Source organism: Copadichromis virginalis, linkage group LG19 (assembly GCF_057382275.1).
Source record: "Copadichromis virginalis isolate Kocher_CV1m ecotype Utaka linkage group LG19, C_Virginalis_male_GT1.1, whole genome shotgun sequence".
Taxonomy (NCBI): Eukaryota; Metazoa; Chordata; class Actinopteri; order Cichliformes; family Cichlidae; genus Copadichromis; species Copadichromis virginalis.
In genome coordinates this window covers 31069689-31096204 of record NC_140636.1, presented here as the reverse complement: position 1 = coordinate 31096204, position 26516 = coordinate 31069689, and the positions used below count along the sequence as shown (strand labels likewise).

The 26516-nt window shown below is 38.7% G+C and overlaps 1 protein-coding gene across 1 annotated transcript in view; it reads left to right on the top strand.

Annotated features, from left to right (window-relative positions):
* Positions 1-25434, top strand: part of myo6b (myosin VIb) — a 39423-nt gene extending 13989 nt beyond the window's left edge. Inside the window, exons 15-32 of the mRNA XM_085441334.1 lie at positions 356-428; positions 1747-1874; positions 2557-2652; positions 4097-4267; positions 5419-5457; positions 5626-5719; positions 6538-6668; positions 6905-6982; positions 7096-7225; positions 9702-9792; positions 10580-10730; positions 12010-12218; positions 12784-12862; positions 16804-16964; positions 19462-19565; positions 20634-20768; positions 21856-22074; positions 24025-25434. Coding sequence (XP_085297460.1) covers positions 356-428; positions 1747-1874; positions 2557-2652; positions 4097-4267; positions 5419-5457; positions 5626-5719; positions 6538-6668; positions 6905-6982; positions 7096-7225; positions 9702-9792; positions 10580-10730; positions 12010-12218; positions 12784-12862; positions 16804-16964; positions 19462-19565; positions 20634-20768; positions 21856-22074; positions 24025-24224 — 2289 coding nt within the window. The 3' untranslated portion in view covers positions 24225-25434. The remainder of the gene's footprint in view (positions 1-355; positions 429-1746; positions 1875-2556; positions 2653-4096; positions 4268-5418; positions 5458-5625; positions 5720-6537; positions 6669-6904; positions 6983-7095; positions 7226-9701; positions 9793-10579; positions 10731-12009; positions 12219-12783; positions 12863-16803; positions 16965-19461; positions 19566-20633; positions 20769-21855; positions 22075-24024) is intronic.
* Positions 25435-26516: the final 1082 nt, after the last annotated feature.

Genomic DNA, 26516 nt, shown 5'->3' with positions numbered 1-26516 from the left:
TTCTCACTTTTATCTTCACCCCCATCTCTCTCATATTCATTAGAATACTAATTTCTCAAGGGACACGATAACGCATGTTTCTCTCCTGTGATCTCTTAACGTTATTCTCTTCCAAGGTCTCCAATTAGTGTGCCACAATTCTGGCTTTAGCCTCTTTCTCGTTATCTGAATCACATATTGTTGGTTTGATGTTTCTATTTGGTTTTTGGTTTTTGTTTCTTTTTTGGAGATGGATATTGTTATGGATATTGGATATTGTAAGGCCACTCAGAATAATCTGAATTAACTTTTACAAACTTTTAGAGTAAGTCTTGTTTTCAGTGTTGATTTTTGATATTTGATCATGTTTTTACAGGAGCAAGAGCTCTATCAAAAGGAAGGGCTGGGTGTGAATGAGGTGCATTATGTTGACAACCAGGACTGCATAGGTGAGTCTGTGCCAGCTTCTTTGCTTTGACCACATCTCCTCCTGAAGCTGATAAAATGGCTGATTTCAGCTTTTTCCAAATGACCAAACGGGAACTTTGTCCTGTGATGAAGCATTTGTAAAAGCACCACCCAAAATGTGCTAATATCTTTTGGAAGAATGGTGTTTAATCCCTCCAGAGACTTTATGTTGCTTTGCTTTTTTTCTTTAATTTGTTACCTGGTATCTGTCCATACCTTGGATGGTTCTTGTAAGTGAAAACAGGTCGATAGACTGACACTCTGGGGCATCATAACCATGAAGTGTCGCCTTTGAGAGCTTGCACTGCAAAATAGCAAATGTACAGAGATTGTTGTGACTCTCTGTAGAGCTCACACACCACAAATGTACCGAGGTTAGTTCAAGTGTAACATCAGCTCACCCACATGACATTAATTTGGGCCATTCCTCTAGGCTTCGCGTCACAGCAGTGAAAATACACCTGTCAGGGGGACAAAAATACCGACTTCTCATTATCCTCGGAGCTGGCACATCCCTGTGTCTGAAGGGAGCAAGCGCGATGAGTATTTGTGGGTTTCACGGCCCTATTGTGCTATGAGAATACAGCGAAATGATACCCCCCACCACCACCTTGTTGTCGTTGCCTATGTCCTCGAATGAATCCTCGAATTAATGGGATGAAGTAGTCAGTGTATCAAGGTGAAGCAGTTTGATTTGTATTTCAAAGGCTGTGATTATTCAGGTGTGAGGTTAACTGACAGCCATGAATAACATTTATGACTTGCAAATGACCGTTTGGGTTGGCCATTAATTCACTCATCAATCTTCAGGATTTATGCACAGGTGCTTGTTCATGCAAATTTTTTTTTTTCGGAGGTCCTTGGCCATTAGATTATTTTCCAAGCGCAGGATGTCAGATGAATAATTCAGTTATTTGGCTAAATGAGCATCCTGACGAACATTTTGTGCTCTGAATATTCATATTCCAGATATGATAAGCAGTGGAAATTTCCAATAAATCTATATCGAGGAAAAGAATGTTTTGTGATTTCTTTCCAACTTGTTTCATTATTGCTTTTGTGATTTCCACATTATTCTACGTGAATGCTCTTTGTTGTTTCTAAAAATGTTTTTAAATATTTCAAATTTTAAGGATGAATGGATATCACTTGCTTTGAGATGTTAACATAAATTATTTTTCAGATTTAGTCAGCTAATATTTAGAACAATAGGAATGAAAGGATTGTTATTCACAAAAATTCTGTCTGGACTTAATGTCACAATGCTGTGGCTGATGGACAAATATTTGACGTTTCCAGATCTAGTGGAAGCAAAGCTGACGGGAATCCTGGACATTTTGGATGAAGAGAACCGTCTCCCACAAGCCAGTGACCAACACTTTGCACAGGCTGTTCACAGCAAGCATAAAGACCACTTCAGACTCACGGTCAGACTTCATCCTTATCCTTTCTCTCTTTGTTATTCACTTTTCCCTTCTTTTTTTGCTTTTTCTCCTTTGTTCTCCTATTATTCATTCTTTGTTAGACTAAAGACAGGACTGTCATTGTAATCATTTTTACTCTTCCTGTTTGTTACAACACTTATGTGAATGACGCACAATCTTACTCCCTCCATCTGTCGCTGCCTTTGCTGCTATTGTTTGTCACTTCGCCTGTATTTCTGCATGCATGAAATCTTTTTAAATATGTTGCCTTGACACTAGTTCAGGCTTTAGATAAGAGGAGGCTGCTTGCAGCCACACTACATTAGGGAGAGTTGCTACTCAGACATATAGATATAGATATTAATAGAGAGAAGAATTTAATCCAAGAGCTAAACTCTGCTATGCAGTGTACATAGGCTCTTAATGATGTTCATTTACTAAGCTAATGCCCTGTAAACTCTGTAAAAAACTTGACTTGCAAAGACATTTCACATTTAAAGTGAAATCATCTGATCCAGGTTACACCTGTTAAATAGCTAATGATGAAGATAAAGAAGCCCTGAGCACTCAGTCGTCATGTGGACAAACAAAAGTCTGCTGTAGACACGATGATGGATGGGTTTAATATGAAATCAATATATGTGTTTTAGCATGATATGATTTACTTTGATCGTCTCTGTCTTAGGTTCCCAGAAAGTCAAAGCTGACCATTCACAGGACTCTCCGGGATGATGAAGGCTTCATCATCAGACACTTTGCTGGAGCAGTCTGCTATGAAACAGTAATCCTTAACACTCATTATCACGTATGGCTATTGGGACTGAGTTGTACTGACAAGATCCAATATGAAAATATGTTTCACCTCTATTTTTACACAAAGTTCATAAGTATTTTTTTGGTATTTTGCCCCCAGTACACCACCACAGTGGAAAGCACTTCTATGGCCAGAGGAGCCCTGTTCCCTTGTTATTCCACGGCAAAATGTGAAGATAAAAGTTCTGGAGACAATTCCAAGTATTGAACTTTTGTTCCGTTAGCTGCTCGGTGGAACTAAGGTCTAGAATCAAGACACATCTATTCATGAATGTCATGAATGGAAAGACAGGGGCTTAGAACAAGGAGCAAACCACTAGTTACAACCAGGAACAGGAAAGCTAGATTAGACTTTCCCAGAAAACACCTAAAAAGCCTGCACAGTTTTGTAAAAACTCTCTGGACAGATGAGACCAAGATGAACTTGTAATAATGGTAAAAGAAACATATGGATAAGCAATGAAGGGGTTAATGATATGAAGCATAGCACATTATTTTTCATACTTGTTGGAGCCAATGTTATGGCATGGGCATTAAACCCTGTCAGTGGAACCAGGTTACTACTGTTTATCAATGATGTGACTGTTGATAGAAGAATCTCTCTGCTCAGATTCAGCCAAATGCTATAAAACAGATCAGCCAGAGCTTCACAATCCAAATGGATAATGATCCAAATCATTGCAAAAGCAACCTGATAGTTTCTCAAGGTAAAGAAATTGGATATTCTTCAGTAACCAAGTCAGTCGCTTGACCCCAAACCAACATGCACAAACAAGAAGCAGCTGAAGGAGGCTGCAGTAAAGAGCAACGTCCTGTCTGAACAACTGAAGGGAGGAAACACAGTATTTGGTGATGTTCATGGGTTCTATACCTAAAGGATTTAAAACATTCATTATATTAATATACTATTTGGGCCTTTGAATAAAAATGACCTCAACAGTTTATTCAATGCTTTTGTTACACCCCTTAAATAAAGCTGAACGTCTGCTCTTTCATCACACCCTTACTGTTTGATTTAAAGCCCACTGTGGTGGTGTAGAGAGGCAAAACTACAAATACTGTGTCATTGTCCATAATTGTTAGAAACCTGACTATAATGTCTCTTAGAAAGTTGCCAATCAACAGGCATTGAAGCAAAATAGATGACATATTAAGCACGCGGCTTGTTATTTTTTATTTATTTTTGTTATTGAGTTATTGGTTTTTTCACAATTATACATTTTTTAATGCATATGATAGATAGTTAAAAACATTATTATCACAGTGAATTAAAAACACACGTGTTGTCCTGGTACAACATGTTCCATACGTTTTACTGACTGACACATCCTGCATTGGGTTTGACCTCTATTAATATGTATAAAGGTCTTTCGTGATTGTACATGTATGGATTTGTCTGTGTGCACTCTCAGATTCGGTTTGTGGAGAAGAATAATGATGCCCTCCACATGTCCTTGGAAAGCTTAGTTTGTGAATCAAAAGACAAATTTGTTCGAGAGCTGTTTGAGAACTCCAACACCTCCAAGGACTCCAAACAGAAGGCGGGGAAGCTCAGCTTCATCAGCGTTGGGAATAAGTTCAAGGTCAGAGTGACGGTTAAAGGTAGTTTCTTGACTGTTAGAAAAAGTCCTTGAACATAAACATATCATAACTACACGTGAACAAAACCCCTTAACTTTACCAAAAAATTTAAATATTGCACTTTTTCATACCAAACACTAAGACGCTATAATATTTCATATTATTGTATCACATGTCGTCCAAATTAAAGATGAAATGCTTTAATTTTGACTTTTGTGCATCCTGGAATTTTTCCACTGTTTCATTATGTAGGTTTACATTTTGAATTTTATTTTCTTGATTTAAGAAATTTGTTGTTTTAGACTTTAAAAGTAAAAACACAATTATCACTATCCTTATTAGGTTTCAGATTTGTGATTTAAAAAAAGTAAACCAACTCTAACATCCAGACCTTTCCTGTGACTTTTCTCCTTTCCACTCTCCTTCTCATCCTTGTTTCCCTTCCTTTATTCAAGGTCCCCCTCTTAGATATCCTCCAGTCTTCCAATTCTTTCCTCTGAGAAATTCTTCCTTGGTGGATAAAGCTGGATAAAGTCAGCTTGAGGTATACTAGAGAGGAGTTAGAAAGCAGGGCTAGTGGAAAGAAATAAAAGAGAGAAGAGATGAGACACTCGGGGTTTCACACAAAAGCGAAAGTACACAACTTTCAAGTGCATTTCTTACGTATCACAGAGACCAAAGTAATACAAGGCTGCGCATGACTTATCTCCCAGCTCCATGTGTTGGGCTGTCTTTTTCGATGAATAAAAAGTGTTTGTGCACCATTTCAAACCTTTACATCATCGCACCATCTTTTCAAAGTCTCTGAGTTTCTGTATTACTAACGTAGCTTCTTTGTCATCATCACTTATTCACCAGATGTGGACTCAAGCACAAGGACTGTGTGCATCTTACACACTATTTTACAAAGAGATAAACAGCTAGATTGTGTTATGGGGAGAGAAAATTAGAAAGATAAATATCCTTTGTTGTAATGATCAGTCTCTTTGCATAAAAGAGATGCACGATATTTACTGTGCTTTGGGTCTTGCTTGACTATATATAACTGCTCCCCACCCTGTACGTATTCTCCAGCATGTGTGTCTTGGCGACCTTCACCACAAATACCCAAAATAAAAAATAAGCATTTCCTTTTGTCTGTTTTAACACACAGACCCAACTGAATCTGCTGCTGGAGAAGCTTCGTAGCACTGTAAGTAAAATTTACATCTCTGTTTCGCCGTCTATTTTCTATCCTTTTTCTCAGAGTCTAAAAACATTATTACAGCCTTTGTGTTTACTGTGCACACAAAATGGATGTTATAAAATGCATTTTGTGTATGTTTGACCAATATTTCCTAATTAGTCTTTGTTTTAACAGGGTTCAAGTTTCATCCGCTGTGTAAAACCCAATCTGAAGATGGTCAACCACCAGTTTGAAGGAGCTCTTATTCTCTCCCAGCTGCAATGCTCAGGTAAAACCAAAACAGTGTTTTGATTAAATAGTTATAATTTATAATCTTTAAGAGAATTAAAATACTTCCAGTTTAGCTCCACTGTTAATGGAAGAGTTTCAACAGGTTAGTCTGACTTGCTCTTTGAAGCACTTCAGATGGTTTCAAGGTGGAAGTGGGATTATGTCAGTGATTGGCTCTGAGCCTTTTTTTATTTGCGGTGGTAATGGGCACAATAACACTTGAAGTCAAGTGGGAGTCTACATGTATTGTGATATTTGCAGATGATATTGTGAAATGTTTAATTCTTCTTGGAGACGAGAAGAATGAACGTCACTAGAAGAAAGACAGATGAGAGGGAGACAGGTGGAATGGTGAAGATAGACGTAAGAAAGGTGGTGTTGTAGTTGTAGTTTAAATATCTGGGATGTTAGTACTCAAGAGAGGGGAAGAAGAGAGTGCAGGAAGGGCGGATTGGATGACAGAAGGACAGCAGCAAGAGTGAAAGGTTTTCTGGATGGTAGTGAGATGTGCTATGGTGTTTGGAGATGGTACTAAAGAAAAGGCAGGAGACCTAGCTGGAAGTGCCCAAGTTACAGACTCAAGATGGTTTGGACATGTACAGAGGAGGGATAGAAAAAATATTTGGGTAAAGGGTGCTGGTGTTTTCAATAATTAATGTCAATATAATCCTGCAACAGCCTTTATGAATGAGAACACATTAAAGTAGATTGTGCTATTGTGCCCCTCTTGGATAGGCATGGAGGTTTTCTCACATACATGCATGGATGATGTGTTTTTCTGATTACTTTCTCTCTTTGTGTGTTTCTCATGATTAGGAATGGTGTCGGTGTTGGACCTGATGCAGGGGGGCTTCCCCTCCAGGGCTCCTTTCCATGAGCTTTACAACATGTATAAGCAGTATATGCCGGATAAGCTTACACGGCTGAATCCTCGGCTTTTCTGCAAGGTGGGCTTAAGTTGAATAGTTTTCTGTTTCACTGAAGAAATCCAGCGTCTACAGTCGAGTTTAAACAACAAGCTAATCTGTTTAAAGTAAACCCTAATTAGTTGTGTAATTTGCATTGCAAAAAAAAGCCACACTGACCCACTTGGGAAATGATTAACAAATATAAACAGTTTAGTAGCCTGAAACCCTGCACTTATACGATATTGTTGAGTGATTGAATGTTGTTCTTCTATTAGGCTTTGTTCAAAGCTCTAGGATTGAATGATAAGGACTTCAAGTTTGGACTGACAAGGGTGTTCTTCCGCCCCGGAAAGGTAAAATATTAATGTTGTAGATCATTACATACGAATCTGTTAGCCATAATATCTTCATTAATACTAAATTTGACTGAATTATAACTTGACATTTGGCTGTGTGTGTGCGCCAGTTTGCCGAGTTCGACCAGATCATGAAGTCTGATCCAGACCACCTCGCAGAGCTGCTGAAGAAAGTCAACAAGTGGCTGGTGTGCAGCCTCTGGAAGAAGGTCCAGTGGTGCTGCTTGTCTGTCATCAAACGTAGGTTCATTTCGTGAAGAATTTAAAATAAGTAGCCAACCAGCTTTAGATATGCAAGCAATAATATTTGTAATGTAGTCAAATAATTTCAGTTTTCTTTGTGTTATGTCATTCCTCTGTTTTCGCTGTGGTTTATTTGAAATCATTTACCATCTTTTAAGGAGAATGAACAAACATGAAATTACTGTCGAACATTAGCAGCCTCTTTGTAGCTTAAATAGAGAGTCCCTTTTTGCTGCCGTACACTTCGTCACCTGGGTTTGTGCTTTTACACTGATTTTTCTTTCAGAACATCAAATGAAGCAGCCTCCAGCAAGATTGAATAGTATTCTAAAAGCAGTTCCTTGTACCATTACAGTCAGTGCCAAGCTATTGATTTCCACAATTTAACAAAGTGCAGGCTGGCTTCTGTGTGTATGTGCAAAAGCATAAAATGAAATTACATGGCAGCTATAACAGAACGCTGCCTCTGCTTGACCGCATACTCTGTGGATAAGTGGCCTGAGTAAATTTATACCCCTGGTCCTGGACATTATTTCCTTCCTGTGATTTCAGTGCTTCATCTTATTATCGCTGCTTTGTTTGTGTTGGTGAGCAGGTGAAAGAAAGCCTTTTATAGTGTACTGCTGCTGGTTAATAATAGCTATTATAGTAGTTTGTGCTACGGTGGCTCTGAGAGGCCAAACGGACTGCAACTTCAGAAAACACTTGCAAAAAGAAAAATGCTGCAAAAAGAAAAACGCTGCAAAATTACACAAAACACAACGGAAATGTTTCTGGGGAGACAATAACCTGACGGACCAGTTGCACAAACCAAAACATGTATGTATGGCTGTATCCCAATTCAGGGTCTGCAGCCTTAAAGTACGCAGCCTTAACGGTCCTCAAGGGCCGCGTACTCAAAGACCGCTGAGACCGGAACTGCGAGGCTTGTAGGCTTGTGAAATGGGATGCTCTAGCCTCCGTCGAACTGCCCAGGTTGCCTAGCAACCATGATACTAACAGCTGGAAACGTTTCATACAGCTTTGTTCATTTCTTTCTACATGAGCTTTGTGTGATTTGATAAGTATCTGAGGCTGAGACCACAGGACAGTAAAACATGATTTTTGGGCTTCATTTCTGTGCTGAACAGTCATTTTAAGATTAGCTAGTAAATAACAATTAGCTGATGTTGTTCATGAGACTAAAGTCATCTCACTTTGGTAATGTAAATATAATATGGCCACTATTATAGTTATTATATTAATCATTATTAGTTATTACAGCAGTGAGTTTGAACTCCGTGTCAAATACTGAGCTTCAGTAAAGATTCAAGTTGCAGTTATTTATATTTCCTATCACCCTAAATCTTCACTCAAAGACAAGTATCTTTGACAGTGTATCTATAGATGTATTATATATAAGAGACAAATATTGTTCGTTTAATTTGTTGGCATTATTACATTTGGCTCAATGCTTACATATATGTGTAAAAAGAAAATGTACGAGCTGTGATAACTGTTTCTGATAAAATGAAGAGTAGACTGATATATGAAATATTCCTTTATTGGGTGAGAAAATCAGACCATGTCATAACTGCTTTAAGTCATACAGAATAGATATCAGAGCCTTAAACAGGCTGACTTCTGCTAAATGGGTCAAACTGGGCAGAAAGTATACAAACACATAACATCCTTATAGAATATGATGTAACACTATAGATCAACTTACCTCAGAATATATAAAGCATATAAACAATTACAGCAATATGATGCAACAAACACAGCAGTGCTACTAATCCAAAATACTCAAAGCTTCATAGAACTGAATCAAACATTTGTTTTTAGCTCCATTCTGCTGCTGATACATACTTTAGGTTTCTGAACATTAAACTTGTTGCTGCCTTTCGTAGTGCGTAACTTGAAGGCCCTGAGTACTTTCTCCCACACTGAAAACACTGGGATGATAACATTATTTGAACATTACCTAATAAGACTGATTCAGGACAGACAATTAGTTATGTTAAACTTTTCCAGCAGTCCTTCACAAACAGGGAACAGTCTGTCTATTCTCTCCATCTGTCAGCTGCTGCTGGCTCTTCCTCCTCAAGCACAAGTGTAACTTATAAATACATGTTCATACTTTTATTGCACAACCAGAGAGAGAGAGTGCAGGACAGACAGACAGGTGGCAGTCTCAGGTGTATACACTGCTACAAAACAGCACAAGAGAAGGAGGATTTAGTGTTTATGTTATTACGAGTGCTCACTCTCAAGGTTTTCTGGTGTTTATCTTTTAAAGTATTGTTTTTACTACTGCATTTCATATTTTATTTGATTCTTCAAAACCTTGTCCTTGCATAACCTATTACTAGAGCAGGATTGTTATGCCACCAAGTACAAAGATGTATAAAAATTATATAGGATTTAAGGTATGCAGTCATTGAAAGTAGGTTTGATTCTATGCTTTGTGAAAAAGTATTTTCTTTCTTTTTAGTTAAGAACAAGATGAGTTACAGAGCTGTGGCCTGCATCAAGATGCAAAAGACTGTCCGCATGTGGTTGTCTAAGAAGAAGCATAAGCCACGGTGAGTCTCCTCCTGTTCCTGGGACCCAGAACTTATACAAGCCCACAAACACATGCAGCATCATTTCTGTTTTTCTGTGCCATTTGCTGTCTTTTTTTCACTTGGCACTCTCAGTTTGCTTTTTCTTGAAACTGGTTCACACTTGGTAGGTTTTGATGGCTTTCCTGTATCAAGCATGTACAAGTTTAAATCAATCTAAAAAGTCATCAGTGGACTGTGGAGAAATGGAGTGTCACTATATGGGAAGTGTCTCACTGTACATGCGTTTTCAGATAGTTCCTTGCAATGAGATTTTGATTGAGAGTGGGTGAGTGGCAGTTTGTGCACAGGAAACGTTTATGCTGGCATTCACACATTTATATCATCAGTTCCACAAAAGAACTGAGAATTGAGTTCATGTTTAATATGCAAATAAAATGAATCCAAAGATGAGGAAACATTCATTGATCTTTTAATTCCTTTCAAGTGCTAAAATGCAAAGGCATCACTTTCTTTTCACATAAATGAGGGATGTAATAAAAGAGAGAATGCAATGAAAACTAAAATGCATTTTCCTCAGTTGGACTAAATGAGGTCTTTAACAAGGCAAGGCAAGTTTATTTGTATAGCACAATTCAACAACAAGGTGATTCAAAGTGCTTTACAGAGACATTAGAAACAAGAACAAATAAAAAGCATGATTTAAAACAGGGTTATTTTATTAGCGGTCATTAGAATAAAACTCTTATGCTTTCATTTCTTAGTAATATACTCATTTGTAAGTCTGCATTTTTATCACGGCCCACAGAATCGATGGTATGGTGAAGGTTCGAAACCTGAAGAAACACATGGAAAGGTTCAATGAGGTGGTGAATGGGCTGAAGGAGGGAAAACAGGAGATGGCCAAGCAAGTTCAGGAGCTGGCTGCCGCCATAGATGCTCTGTTAGCGAAGATAAAGGTGAGGACTTTTAATTTTTGGTTCAAAGCATAATACACTCTGAGTTTTCTCTGTATGTACTGTATGTGGGATATTTTGTTCTTTTGAACTATGTATTTTAAGGGAAGATTTTTCAGATCAGATAGATTGTTTGAAGCCTTACTGCCTCATATTTATTGTATATTGCTACCTGCATGCAGACTTTTAGCTCTGTGGCACTGACAGTCTTCTTTTAGACAAAGACCTCATCCTGGAGTTATACACTATAGTCTGTCTTGCAGTGGCCATTCTCATTTTATCCTCCAGAATCAATATTTTCACTCACCTGAGGATAAAAAGAAGAGCTTGTAGAGCAAGATTCTTCTTCTCTCCAATAATTTAATTTAGCGGGGTTGTTTTTCTAAATGATTGGACTTGGCTATTGAAATCCCAGCCCTCCCTGTGCAATAAACACCCACCTTATTGGACCCTCTAGGTACAGCAAATCATCCAGATATCTGGGCACTGTATTCTCCAGTAGTTTTGATTTTCTCTTTGGTAGTGGCCTGTATCTAATTAACAAGTTAGAGAGCTCATAGGTTCCTTGAAGTATCCTGACTCACACTAAAGAACCATTGACTCCTAGCTCTTTCTCCCCCCTCTATCCAAATAAGCCACTCCGCCCTCCTAATGTTGATTTGTTAGCCTATTAACACCCCTGCTATTGACACTTACGGTGTTCTAAGTATGTAGAAGTTGTTTATGGCACGACATCTCGTTGTGAATAATGCATGAGATGCCAGTGCCTGTCAATCAGACCATTGTACAATAGGGACAAGACCTTGTCATCTTCCCTCCCTGTGATGCTGTTAGTGGCTCATTCTTATGAATGTGCACAATATGGTGACCTCTTCTCCCCCTGCTGATTGTCTGACAAGTGCGTGGAGAAGTGAGCATTGTGGCTGTGGCACTCAAGTGACACGTACACACAATGTCAGTCAGTGTCTAACTTGTAGCCACATGGGATGGTTGTGCTATGGAATCAGAAAAGTGTGGCAAGTTTGGGCATTTGTGACTCTTCTTTATGATTCAAATTCAAATCAGCACAGGGCATATTTTCATTCTAGCACACTCATGCTAGCCTGCTAACATCCTATCGGCATTTGATCAGTTTTTAATACTGATAAATACATTGTGAGAGCCATGTTTGAACTCCACTCAGACCTGAGGCCCAAAATCTGATGGTTGAACAGCAGAATAAAGACATGTATTTCTACTTTATCCTTTCCAATCATCCTTTGCTGTTTTGTTGAACAACTAGACCACACTGATGACCAGGAAGGAGATTGACACGGAGTATCAAGGACTGGTGAAACGTTCAGAGCAGCTGCTTGCTTCCATGCAAAAGAAGAAGCAGGAGGAAGAAGAGAGCGAGAGGCTGAAATGCATCGAGGACGAGATGGAGAAAGAGAGAAAGAGCAGGGAGCAGGAAGAGCAGCGACGCAAACAGGAGGAAGAAGAGAGACGACTGTAAGTGCTAAGTGCAAAATTACTAGTATATGTGTTTGTGTATAATGTACAGTGATTCTCCTAGTATTGCCTTGGGAGAAACAAACTTTTATCCCCTACTCCACACCAAGAAACCAGAAGAAGAAAAACTAACAGTCTAATTTACGTCCACTCATTTCATACAGAGTGGAGTACAAAGAAGAACAGTTGGGTAAAGTGCAGACAATGTTTCAATTGGCCAAAAAAAGCATAAGTGCAATAAAAGCTGCAGGGAAGCTAGTCCTGCACAGAGCTCTAACAGCTCTCCTGAGAAGCACAGATAAAACGCTGCAAGGTTAGATGTAAAATAAATATGTTCAACTCCACTCAATCGTTTAGCAACCAAAATGTGATTATTAAACACAGTTTTAGTGTAAAACAACTGTGACTCAAAAGACAATAAAAGACAAAAGTGGGGTCTGTGCTTCACTGATGTGGCACACTGGCCTCTAGAGCAATCAGCCTGGGGAGGAAACATTTTTTGACACTTTCAGAAATGTTGTTTTTAGTAAATATTCTGATTTTCCTTTTTGTCTCAACATTTTAGGAAAGCAGAGATGGAGCTGAAAAGAAAGCAAGATGAGGAGGACAGAAAAAAGAGAGAGGAAGAGGACAAGGCCATGCAGGTTTGGAAAATTTCCCCATTGAATACTTCTGTGCTCTTCTGTTGAAAAGTAAAAACGTAAAAATTGGAAAACTAACAACTACTAACTTCTTCAAAATTCTACTTTAACTCCACTGAATGAATTTAATGAAAACCTTGCAGTTTTATTTAAGCTTCTTATAAATGACCTGCACTCCACTGCAGTGGCAGACAATTTCAGTCCTTGGATTAAAATAAAAAATAGTGCTTTACTGGTTGCACTCATAGAATCGTGTGAAAAGACAATTTTCACAGTCCTATGAAAAATTAAGTCTTGCCTGTGATTCAGTTGCTTGTGTAATAATTTGAAGTAACCCTTTTCAGTATGTTTTTGTCTGTCTCTCACATCGCCGTAGAGGAATTTTGGCCCACTCATCTATACAGCATTGCTTCAGTTCATTGAAGTTTACAGGCATTCATTTTTGCACAAATCACTTAATGTCCCGCCATGGCATTTCAATCAGATTGAGCTCTGGGCCATTGCAACACTTTGATTCTTTTCTTTTTCATTTTGTTGTAAATTTGCAGCTGTGCTTAGAATTATATCCCTGGTGTATGATCTAGTTTGGGCCATGCTTTAGCTGTAAGGTAGATGGTTTCAGATTTTACCCTAGAATACTTTGAAATAGAAAGGACTTCATGATCAACTCAATGACTGCAAGGTGTGGATATGAAAGAAGCTCTAAGGCTACGTTCACACTGCAGGCGAAAGCGCATCAAATCCGATTTTTTTGACCCTATGCGACCCATATCCGATCATTGTATGACAGTGTGAACGGCACAAATCCGATATTTTCAAATCCGATCTGGGTCACTTTCCTATGTGGTACTGAATCCGATACATATCTGATGTTTTAGAAAGCGACTGCTGTTTGAATGGTCATGTCGCATTAAATCCGTCTTTTACGTCACTGAAACAAGACAGATGCCGATTATCAGCGCCAGAGAAGACATCATGAACGCTTTCTGGCCATTTAGTGTAGATGTCAGTGAAACTGTTAGGAAGACAACGTTGGAGAAACGTGAACATTTTATTTGTACTGTATAATCTGCAGATTCTGACAGAAATCTGCAGCTATCCTTTGAAGCACCGCTCCTCTCTAAAACAGCAATAAGGATCATTATTAGGCCATATGTAAATAACAAAATAACCTTATAACTTTAAGTAAAATTGGGAAACGTAAAGTCCGAAACAAGTCTTCATTTTAAGGGCCATCAGTCAAACAATACTGTTTGGTCTGGGTCTGAACAGAGCGCATTGTGTGTGACGTCTTCTTTTGCACATGCGGGCCGCTTTGAGGGTTCACACTAGAGCACGTTTGCTGTCACATTTTATTTGTAGTGTGAACAAGCAGACAAAAAAGTCGGATTTGATCAAAAAATCGAAATTGAGCATTAAGACCTGCAGTGTGTACGTAGCCTAATTGTCTCCTCTCCACCAATGTGCTTGAGAGTTGGTATGAGGTATTTATGCTGATATGCTATGTCTGGGTTTTTGTGCCAAATATGGAGCTGTTCATTATGTGCAAACATAAGATTATTTGGCTCAAACTTAATTATTCCAAAATAAAATTTGGTGGGAGGTCCACTCCTGGAAGGTTTGTGCTGTTGTGTTAACACACACCTGAATGCTCCAGACAAAGACAAAGCAAAATGCTAAAATCGCTGCTTTCATAGAAGTGCTCACAATTCCTAATGATCAGTTAATGAGATGCATTTGATTAGTATCACATGGCTGCTACTTATGCTCTTAATTCCTATAGAAGCTGTAATGGTTACTTAGTTTTTCACTGAGTGAAAACTTCTTTTTCACACAACTGTGTAATAAACAGAGCAATATATCGGCTTCACCTTAAAAGCCTATTTTTAATATTTGATTTCGAGCAAAGGTGTTAAAATTGACAAATTACACACCTAAAGCGGTGTACCTCCAAATAATGTAGCTCCAAAGCCATTGAAATGGCTCTAATGTTTCCCCTTGCTGGCAAATGCTGCCTACAGCTGTAACATTTATTTGCTGTTTGGTGTCCTACAGCAACAGCTGGGTCATGACATTGGTTGGACTCCCAGTGGATTACCCACAGGGTCTTGACTGATGACTCCACTTCTGCCTGGTTTCTGTTAACTAAACTAGTTAATCCCACCTTGTTCTGTCCAGTGTTTTATTATCATGCCCCTTAATCTCATCTCCACTTTGCCACCTTTTCCAGCTCTATGTGTTTGCTGATTTTTGTTTCAGTACTGTTTATCCGTTCTCTCCTCTGACCTTGATGCTACACCATTTTTTTTCTTTTTCAGTTCTATTTTTATATCTCACCTTTCCTTACTTTTCATGTCTAAAGCCGCCCTGACCCATCCTCCCATTTTTATTCACCCCAGTCCAGTTGGACATCTGTATGCACTTTTTTCCCTAGAAGTGAGACCAGGCTGTCATAAGCCACATGTCCAAGAACACTGTTTGGAAAACTGGTTTGATCCACAGCTCAGACTTCAACAGTAAACTTTCCATGGGTGTCTGCTGTGACTTTCATAGAATTTGGCTTTATGTTCTCTGCTATTTTCAGCCATGACAAAGCTTACCCTAGCACAATATCCTTCACTTCAATTCTGCAGAGCTTATTTTCTTGAAGGAACACCGCTCAGACAAAAACTTCCCATGTGGTGTTCCTGTAGTTCGCTGTTGTATAATGAATATTTTTCAACACAAATAACTTTGGTCATTTCTGCAGCCATGTCCTTTTCCTTTTTCTGTCTTTCTTTTTTTTAACTTGGTGTTTCTTGTGAAATGAATGAGGGTGTCAGTCAGTGCCTCATTTTACAAACAATACATTCAATTTGGTATATTCAGGAAACATTGTCAAAATCCCGAGGACAGTGCCAAAGAGTATGTATTGTTTCGGGTGTTCTCCAGTCGAGTTTCAGCCCTCGTGCTTCACTCTGGTCATGTAACACAGCTGCCACCCTACAATATGAATAATGCAGTATATTCTCACCTGGAGAGGTATTCATATTTAAAGCTCCTCAGAGAAAAGTATGCAATGAGGACTTCATTAGAGGCTTTCTATAATAAGACACAGGAGAAGAATGCACACTATGCAGCCTATATACATGAACATTTATTGATTTGTTGATTTATGTTACAGCTTTCTCTTAGCTAGTTAAAATGAAAAAATGAACACATAAAAACCTGGACTTTGAATTTGGGTCAAGTCTATAAAAATCTCCCAACTTTTGAATGTTTCTCAGTTGTTTGCTTTGTTCTGTCTAGACAAATAACCACTAAAGCTTTATTAGCAGCCCAAAAGGGGGATAAAGGTTGCTTCTCCCAAAGACAAGAACTAACAGACTTAAAAACTCCTTTGTCCCACACGCCATCAGACTGTTTAACTCCTCTCTGGAGGGGAGAGGGAGGGGAAACAGGAGGACAAAGGAGGGAACAACTAAGCTGTAGTGCCTCTTCACCTCACTGTGCAATACCTTTTGTGCAATACTTTTGTAAATAGTCAACGGTGCAATAGACTCAATACTTGAAATGTGCAATTCACTTGTATTTTTATTTTTATTCCTATTTATTCTATTTATCCCCTTCGTATATTTTATTTATATTGTCTCTGTATTTATATATATGTGTGTGTGTATAACTCTGTAACTTCTGTCGGTGCTGTGCTTTTTTGGAAATCGAATTTCCCAGAGGAACCCACCCGAGGGATTAATAAAGTTCTATCTTATCTTATCTTATCTTAAATAAGTCTAATCAGGCTTGGGCACATTGGGCAAACACATCTCTGTGCTGTCTGGTATATAATAGTATTATAATATAATTAGTATTATAGTATTTTGACTGGAGCTAGGTTTATCGACACATTAGGCAGATGAATTAAGTACTGTGTTACGATACTTTTGTGTTTATGTGTCCGTTTACAGGCCGAGCTTGAAATCCAATTGGCTCAGGAACGTGAGGAACAGGCCCAACGTGCTGCCGTACTCGAGCAGGAGAGAAGAGACAGGGAGTTAGCCATGAGAATCGCTCAGAATGAGGCCGAGCTCATAACTGATGAAAGCCAGATGGATGCAGCTCTGCGCAGGTAATGTATATGTAAAGCACAGTGCCCACATTTTCATACAGATGTATTCTGTACACAGTAAATAAGGACTATTGACGTCAGTTTGCTTGTGTAACTGCCTTTTCTCCTGTTGCTGTGTTTTCTCCCAGTGATGAGTTTTTTTCAGATCTTCCTATCTCTTCATCCTCAGCCAGAGCCATGTAAGATATCAGCGCAGCTTTCCGTAACTGCCAGTGTCCAAGTGTACCTAACACCAGCAGTAGTGATTCACTCACTAACTCCCTTACTCGCTTAATTGCTGTCGTAGTCCTGAATCGCTAAGTCGCTTAAAATATCTGCAAGATTATAGCAATGATGCAAAAACAACACACAAATCTGTAATCCTTATTCTGAAAAAAACGCTCCAGTCTAATTTTTTGATGATCTGCATGATTGCTTTTTCTTTTACAAAAGCAAATTTTAACACGAATCAGAAGATAATTCATTATATGTAATCATAATTACCCATAAATTAATATGGCACACTAAATCATCAGTGTCAGATGAGCGCAGTATCGGATCTTTTTGTTTCTGCAGGGGTTAAACCATGACTGCAGCCTTCATAGTGCTGGTGTACCACACAGACTGAACATACTGTCCTCAGCGATGGGTTCGGATTTGCATGCATACAGTAGTTTATAATTTTGTGGCAGTATGACTTACTCCACTGTCGCTCTGTATTCTAACTGGTGGTGTCAGCGGCTCTTAACAAGCAAAGTTTTCAATGGTAAAAAAAATTGGACTGTATTAATTCTCTAGTTTTGAGAGTGTTTTCAGTTAGAGAAGTTTAACCAAAATATGATATATCCTTCCCAAAATGTTTAATACTAATATAAAATGTTTAGTACTCAAACAAGCTGTATTCAAAATCACGCTCTCATTCACTTTTCACTCTTTCTATATGAGGACACTTAGTATCTTTGTGTAGCTATGCAGGAAACTGCATTTTGAGGTTATTTGCGGGAACAACTGCACATCCCATGTAAAAAAGGGAAGTGAAAAACAGATCCATTTACATAAACTGCTGAAAGTTTAACAGTTCTATCTCTGCTCTCCTTATACCTCTAAACCTTGTCCTAAATAAAGCTCGGGTGTTTCAGATACAATATGCATCACTGTATTTCTGCAGCTACATTGTGTTTAATGTTAGGAGAAAGCATTCAATAGCCTATGCACGCTTTTACCTGTAGTTTTCAGTGAGCACAAATTACATTGGATCGAAAAGCTTCTTATGTCAGCGCTGGCTCCAGAGCCCATGTTGTAGACTCTAAGTATTCCTGTAAGTCAGGTGACCTCTGGCAACCAACTAGAGGAAGAGAGACACATGTTTTGCATGTGCCTAGCACAGAGATTAGGCCGATTTTGTGCAGTAGAGGTAAGCACATTGGCTGGCATGGCCGACTTAGTAGCTAAAGAATATTGGAAAGATCACAGCCTCCTTCTGTCTTCCTTTTCCTGAATGGGGAATGGGATTCATTTCACATTTACGTTCTGCCAGAAGCAAAACCCCGGGCATCACATCCTTTCCACAGCTTTTTTTTCTCTCCGCAACAGAAGTAAAACCTTTTTTCCTCTGGTTTATCACCATTACACACTGGCACGCGCCTCAGCCAGCACTGGTCATCATCCCAAATCAGTTTAATCTTTGCAGTCTGTGTGAATCTTAAATGGTAATGGTAATTTAGTAAATGATTCATAGATCAGCAATCCTCTACCCAGAGACAGTAACAGTTGTGCCAACTGTAAATAGAGGAGACAAATCCTTTGTATTATTGAATTAGCTGCCTATACTTAGCAGGGAAGCTGGAGACATGAGATAAGAGCTCTGCAATAGTCTGTTAAGTAGCTAAAACACCATCAATTGCCATTAGTTGACTTAGTAGTTGTTTATTAAAGCAGTGCACAGTTACACTTTGTTTTTCATTCATCTCTCTTTTTTTTTACATAAATTTAAATACACTCAAAGTTCCACAAGAAATATTTGGTACAAAAGCTCTTCCACAACGGAGTGGAATTCCGTGGAATTTAAAAACAGGCCACAGAGATGTGGACAAACTGTGCTCTTTAGCTCCCCTGCTGTCTGGCTCCTAATGTGAATTTTAACAGCTGAGACAATGAGGAAGGTTTATAAGAAGTGAAGTGATTGTTTCATTTTTTCACTAAGGTTGGTATCCTTAATAAATCTGCTGGTTGCAAATGTTCACCCATTCTTTCTGCAATTTAAACATTAGATCTTAGTAATTTTTTATATATTTTTTAAAGTACATATGTAATTTTTTTTCATTATTTTCTGATTTATTGTTAAAAGTAGCTTTTTCTGTTTTGACACAGCCCTAAAATGTTAAACCTGAATCATATTTGAAAGTAACAACTCCCAATCCCTTGATAGTCCCACCTTGTCACACTTACCTGTCTTCACACTCACCTTCTTTTTCTTTTTTGCTCCCTCTCGCCCCCGCTCATCTGCTCCTTGCCATAGGGGTCCTCAGGTGCAGGCAACCAAAGCTGCTGCTGGTGTGAAAAAGTACGACCTTAGCAAGTGGAAGTATGCTGAGTTGCGAGATGTCATCAACACATCCTGTGGTGAGAAATCCTCAACCTACCCAGTTTCACCTCACTCAAAAAACAGTGTCTGCACATTGACTCGACCGTCAAATGCACATTTAGTTATTAAAGCCCTGATTGAAGGTCGCTTTTTTCAGTGGAGGCTTCATCACAAAATTATTTACAGTTTTCAGCCCCCACATTAAATAATTCTGCATCAGCTCATGTTTTGGCCATTCTGGTACACAAAACCATGGGGTACCATCTCTCTCTGCACACGCTTTTCATCTGCACTCTCAGTCATTCCTCGAGTTGCCAAAGTGGCTGTTAAAAAGCTAAAACTGCAGCTGTAGAGAGTGAGAACACAAGATGTCTTCCCTGCAACGTAAAAAAACCCAATGTGAGGATGTTCCCACAGCTGCTATGGCTCATCGACTTGTTTTTTACTGTTAGAGAGAGAGGAAATTATCATCATTATGGAGGATGGCTGACTTTTACTCTTTCTAGTCATTCCCAGCCAACTTTCTTCTCAGTCAGCATGAAAAGCAGATGCCTTTATGCCAACGTCTTTATAACTGTCACTGTATACAGTACTCTGATCAGTGTTAGGCACTCTGATATCCCCGATGGGATTCCAAGGACATCTGGCTAATTTGTGGAACCCATTTGCTTTGATGGGATCGGTGGTGTTACCAACAAAAAACTCTGCTTTAAAACTGACTGATTATAGCCCGATGCTCACTAAAGGCGCTGTCGGTTTTGAATGTTTTCTTCACTGAGATGGCATGCTGCACCCTAAAACACAGACATGCACACACAATGTTTTCTGGAAATAGCAGTTCAATTTTTCAGTCCTGGCATTATGAAACTGTTGGCAGCCAACTAGTTGCTGGATGTCTTTACTGGTTCTTAAACTATATAAAATGGTAATTTGCGACTTATCTGTTCCAGATTTGGATTTTATGTTGAAAAACAGAAGATAGATGTAGATTAAACCAGCCTGTGTTAAATAAAAATAGGTGCTCATTCTTCTCTCTTTCATTCTTCTGCCAATTTGTGATTGTTTTGATTTCATGCATGCTTACTGATGCTATGTTGTGGGGACAGACATTGACCTGCTGGCAGCCTGCAGAGAGGAGTTTCACCGTCGTCTGAAGGTCTATCATGCATGGAAATCCAAGAACAAGAAACAAAATGATGACGGGAGCGATCTGAGGGCTCCTAAATGTGTCACTGACTATGGTTAGTAAAGGATATTGTGTTCTGTTGCTTCATAATTCCACTAAGTGTGCTGTAGTGGTTTACACATTTGAGTAACAAGGTTCCCATTTTGTTCCCAAGAGGAGACACAAATCTGTTTGGAGTGCATCAAGAAGGACATCTAGCATAAAAATCTTCCAAATCAAATATGCAGATCTACCTGTTGTGGCGACCCCTCGACAATAAGGGAGCAGCTGAAAGTTGCTTTAAACATGAGCATAAATTTGCACACTCCCATACGCTGTATATGAGTACTGTAATAAACAGTCACTAATGCAAATCTTACTGCAGGTTATTTTCTCCACCTCAGCCCTTCACTTTTATTGGCAGAGACCCGCCTGTGTGACCTGCACACAGATAACCTGCCTATGTTTTCCAACACTCAGTTAACAGATGAAATGCCAAGGCCTAAACATTCAGCCACCTTCTGTCCGACTCTGTCAAAAATGGGTGTTCTAATTAGCAAATAATTGCCAGCCATGTTGCTAGTATGACAGCTTGCTTTCCTTCTCAATTCAACCGAGCATACTCTGTGCCACAAAACACAAACAAGTGTTACTCTGCTCCTTGAAAGCTCACACTCGTACTACATTTGTCTTCCTGTTCATTTCAAAAACAAATATTCGATTGTGGACAATGGGAACATTAGATGTTGTTTCTAATTTTACTATATTTTCTTGCCTTTCTCTTTTGATATGATGGCTCTTAAAAGCTTTACTTTGTTTCCTTATATTTGGATCCTGATTTTGGCCTGTACTGATGTAGCAGGGGTCGTATTTGAGACCACTTCATAAAAGGCTAAAAGCTGCTTTCCCAGCCTTTCCCTGTAGTGTTTACATGGGGCATCCCTGTTCCTTTTTGATCTTGTATGTTTTAAAAGCTGTATTCTTTGTTTCCTGTCCCACTCAGCATGTTCTCGTCTTTTACCAAAGCTAGTACAAAGCTACATTAATATAAGCCAAAATAACAGGTTCTTTGTTGTGAATACTTAAAGCTGTTGCCGTGAAAGTACAAAACCATCTCCTCTACTACTACTAATTTTTCTAATGATTGCACTGTGTCACTACAGCTGAACAGAACCCAGCTCCTCTGATGACGACCCAGCATCAAGAGGTAGCCATGAACCGGCAGCAGCGTTATTTCCGCATTCCTTTTATCCGACCCGCTGACCAGTACAAGGATCCCCAGAATAAAAAGAAGGGCTGGTGGTATGCCCACTTTGATGGGCCCTGGATAGCCAGACAAATGGAGCTTCATCCAGACAAACAACCCATCGTGCTGGTCGCAGGTGAGTCAACAGTTTTATTTATTTTTATTCATATATATATATAAAAATAAAAATTAGGGGTGCAACGATATTCGTATCGATATTGAACCGTTCGATACAGTGCTTTCGGTTCGGTACGCATATGTATCGAACAATACAATTTTTTTTCAATTTTTTTTTTTCAATTTTTTTTTTTTTTTTTTTTTTTTTGTGTCCCGTTTGGATCTATAGCCATCAGAATTGTTGTCTTGAGGCCAAGAAAGATGCCAAGAGGATTTATTTTAAGTGGATCATCATATTGGTCCATTTGATTGACCTTTATTATAATTATGAATTTATTTTATTTTCAGTTGCAAACGGGACAGACATGACTGTGGGATAGGACAGGGGGAAAGAATGAAAGAAAGAGGGGGAGAGAAAGAAAGAAAACCAAAGGGGAGAAAAAAAAAAGAACAATACAAAATTTGTAATTTATTTTATCAACTTTCCTTCTGACAATGCTGTCTGTGTTGAGCGCTCAGTGAATCTGCATTTGACTACTCCGCCTAGGCTCGAGAGTGCAGCCTAGGCGGAGTAGTCGAACGCAGATTCACTGAGCACTCAACACAGACAGGATGGTCAGAAGGAAGAGCGCAGGGCAAGCTAGCGAGACAGAAGTGGACCTCCCCACCCTCATTCAGATCTGGCGTTTGGAATTATTTTGGTTTTCATGTGACGTATGACCCTGAAGGTAAGCGAGTCATGGACTAAAGTAAAACAGTATGTTGGATGTGCCATGCAATGCTCAATTACATGGGTGGGAGCTAGTGTGTTAGTGCAGTTAGCTCGTTAACGTGTTGGCCGTCTAGCCCCTCTGTATAGGGTAGCTCGTTAACGGAGATTTGCCGTGTTGTGGCGTTAAGGTTATTTCAACGAGATTAACCTGAAAGCACTAGTGGGAACACAACGAATATGACTGCACATTTACACCGACATCATCCTAGTGCAAAGACAAAAACAACAAGCATGCTACTAACTTTAGCCGAGTCATTTAGACAGCTGTTAGCACAGGATTCTCCTTATGGAGACCTGATATGTTTAATATGCTGCTGAGAATATAGCCCAGAAGAAGCGGATAGTATAGCTTTTATTTTGGAAAGTGCAGCTTATATATATATATATATATATATATATATATATATATATATATATATATATATATATATATATATATATAGATATGCAGTATAGATATAGATATAGATCACTATTTTAGCTCTACATGATCTTCCTGGAAGTCATGAACTCTCTGTTTGTGTTTTTATTTGCTTGTTTCTTTGGCTGCCAACTAATGTATGATTAGGAGTTTAGCAACCAAATTTGGTTAGGTCCCTGATAATCACATATTATTACATTATCTGTCAGACATTGTCATCTTGCCTACGAAATGATTTGCAGCCGGCTGTTTTTTGCATTTATGAACCTACGGCGCCTTATGAAAGCATCATATCTGTTTTATGTCACCACAGTGTCATCAAATTTATAGCCAAAGAACAGCAGTTACACATAATATATTATAACACTGTAAGCTAGCTCGCATGGCAACCATCTACCATCAGGCTATATTTACTTGTTTTTGCCTTTATGCACCTATAACCCCATATGAAAGCATCCTATTCTTTTATTTTACGACAGTAGCATCTCATTTATCTCCACAAAAGTTAAATTATACATGATATGATATAACGTCATCACGTTGACAAGCAACCACCTAACAATGAGCTAAAACGGCCCATTCTTTTGCTTTATGCACCTTTAGCACCTTATAAAAGCACTGTATCATTTTCAGTTTACTGCCAGCAGCGCAAGCACGCCAAGCATGGGCATGTGGTAGTCTAATAAATAGATGACTCTGGCTAAAACTGTGTGATGTCAAGTGTCCAAGTGAATGCACTGCTAGTAAATCTTTATCCTTCCCCTTTGGCTGCTCAGGCAAAGACGACATGGAGATGTGTGAGCTGAGCCTGGAGGAGACCGGTTTGACCCGGAAGAGAGGGGCAGAGATCCTGCCCAGGCAGTTTGAAGAAATCTGGGAACGCTGTGATGGAATTCAGTACTTGAAGAAAGCCATTGAGAACAAGCAGGCCCGCCCAACATACGCTACCGCCATGCTTCAGAACCTCCTCAAGTGAACACACAAGATAAGGGAAAAGTCAAAAGCTTGGTCTACGTCCTGAGACACAACACAACACTATACACAGACAAATATAAAAGATGCACAGTCAGGTTGCAGAACACTGCACCCACAGTAATCACAGACAAAGGTGCCCTAAACACACTCTTTCTGTAGACAATTTATGATTTACTTTATTTTTATTATTTTTAGATTTTCAACATTTCTTTACAGCTTGCAGTAGAACATCTCAGTGATGTAGCATAACGACTTGTGGGGGATTTTCTCAATCGATGTTTGTAGAATATCCGACCGTGAGACCTTATATTGCAATAACATTACATCACAGAAGCCTTAAGTGGTGCATAGCCTTTTTAGCTATAAACCCGAAACCTTAATGGTTTGCAAAAGCAACAATATATTAGACAAAATCATGAAAACCTCAGCAGACGTACTTTTAAGGGTTATAACTGTCTTCTAATTCTTTATGAGTTTTCTGAATATTACAACCATAATTGCCATTTAGTGTCTATAAATAGCTGCGATGTGGCTATGAATAATTGCCCATGCACTAGCTGCTCGTATGAGATGACAGTAATGAAAAACACCACATTTATTTGTCAGATTAAAGTACTTAAAGGTGACAATCATGAATACAAGGCCATACAACCAAGAGTCAAATTAAATTCACTTTGTATAGATTATGTGCATCTAATGTAATAATGTGAAATATCACAGGTGAAATATAGAAGACTGTAATGTTATAAGTCATACTCACAACTGCTCACAACACAGCCTAATGAAGTAGGATACATTTTTCTGGCAGAATAATAATAAGTTGATTTAATTATTCATTAACGAGCTCTGACAACTCAACGGAATTTCATGAAAAAACTTCTTTTGTACTGTTGCTCATTTGTTATCTGAGAGGGAATTGTTTTCATGTTTGCAGTTTTCTGGGTTTGGGGTTGTTTTACAGCCAGTCATTTGTGTGCGTGCGTGTGTGTGTGCTGTGTTTATGTAGTATTTTCTTAAGTTGATTACTTGACTCCTCAGTTGGTTATGCCAGGAATGTTTCAGTCATCTTATTCAAGGGTCAATCTTTGTTTAAAATGTAGTAGTCAAGAGTAATGTAACTATTGAATCACTCTTATGTGTTTTTTCTTTGGTTTTCTCTTGTATGTTGGCCTTGAAACTGGAAGATTGTAGAAAATAAATATATTCCTGGATTTGCTTTTTCTTTTGAAGTTATTTTACACAGCTGAAAAATCACGAATTAATTCACAAATATTCACAAACAAGCTGTTAATGGTCAGTGCTCAGTAAATGGATCTGACATTCTGATGATAATTCCTGATAATAGGATTAGCATGTAGGTTAATTAAACAACAAACGCTAACACACTGCAGATGTCACCGAGCTGATGCTCGTGAGTCCAATTAACGTGATCAACAGGATTAAAACTCAAGGATCTTAGGCTGTTTCAATGTACAGACTTTGCAGAAGCCTTGGCTCACCCCTTATTTCTTTGTATTTTGCTATAAAAATATGAAATAGGTGCACTGATTTATTAAAGCATGTGCAAACATATATAGAAATACAGTTTACAAGGCAAAAGCAACATTTTTACAATTCTAATGAGCTTGAAAGTGAATATTAGGTATGACTACCTTTATTCTTTAACACAGCCAGAAATCTCTTAGGGAGCTTTCTCATAACTTCTTTAAGTAGTAGAATGGTTCTCCAGGTTTCTTGAAGGATGTTTAAAGCTCTGCTTTGGATGCTAGCAGGCTTTTGTTCCCCCTAACCATGACAGAGGCTCCAGCGTCTTTTACAGATGGCTGTAGAAACGCACTTTGGCACCTCGCTCCTGACCTCCTCAGTACATTTTGACTACAATTTTAAAAAGTGCAAATTCCAAACTAGGAATCATCGCTCCAAAACTCCTCTTACCACTTACTGCCGTTACTTTGGCGTTTTCATAGCTTCAACTACAGAAACTGGAAAAAATTGTGTTTTTGCAACAGGTTGCTATTAGCAATGTGTCTTTTTTTTTTTTTTTTTAAATGGTTTAAAAACGTTTTCTGTTATGTGTAGACACAACAGGGGTTCAGCCAACGCACAAAGAGGCTGGAGAACAATTGCTGAAAACTACTAAAAAAGAAGAATTACAAGACTGCGTAAAGACTTAGTAGTACATGTGAATTGACTGTAAGAGGAGTATACTGTACGGTGCTTTAGGACTCATAAACACAATAATCTTGATTTTATTTCAAAAACCAAGTTCGTTGACGTCAGGCTTTAAACTCAT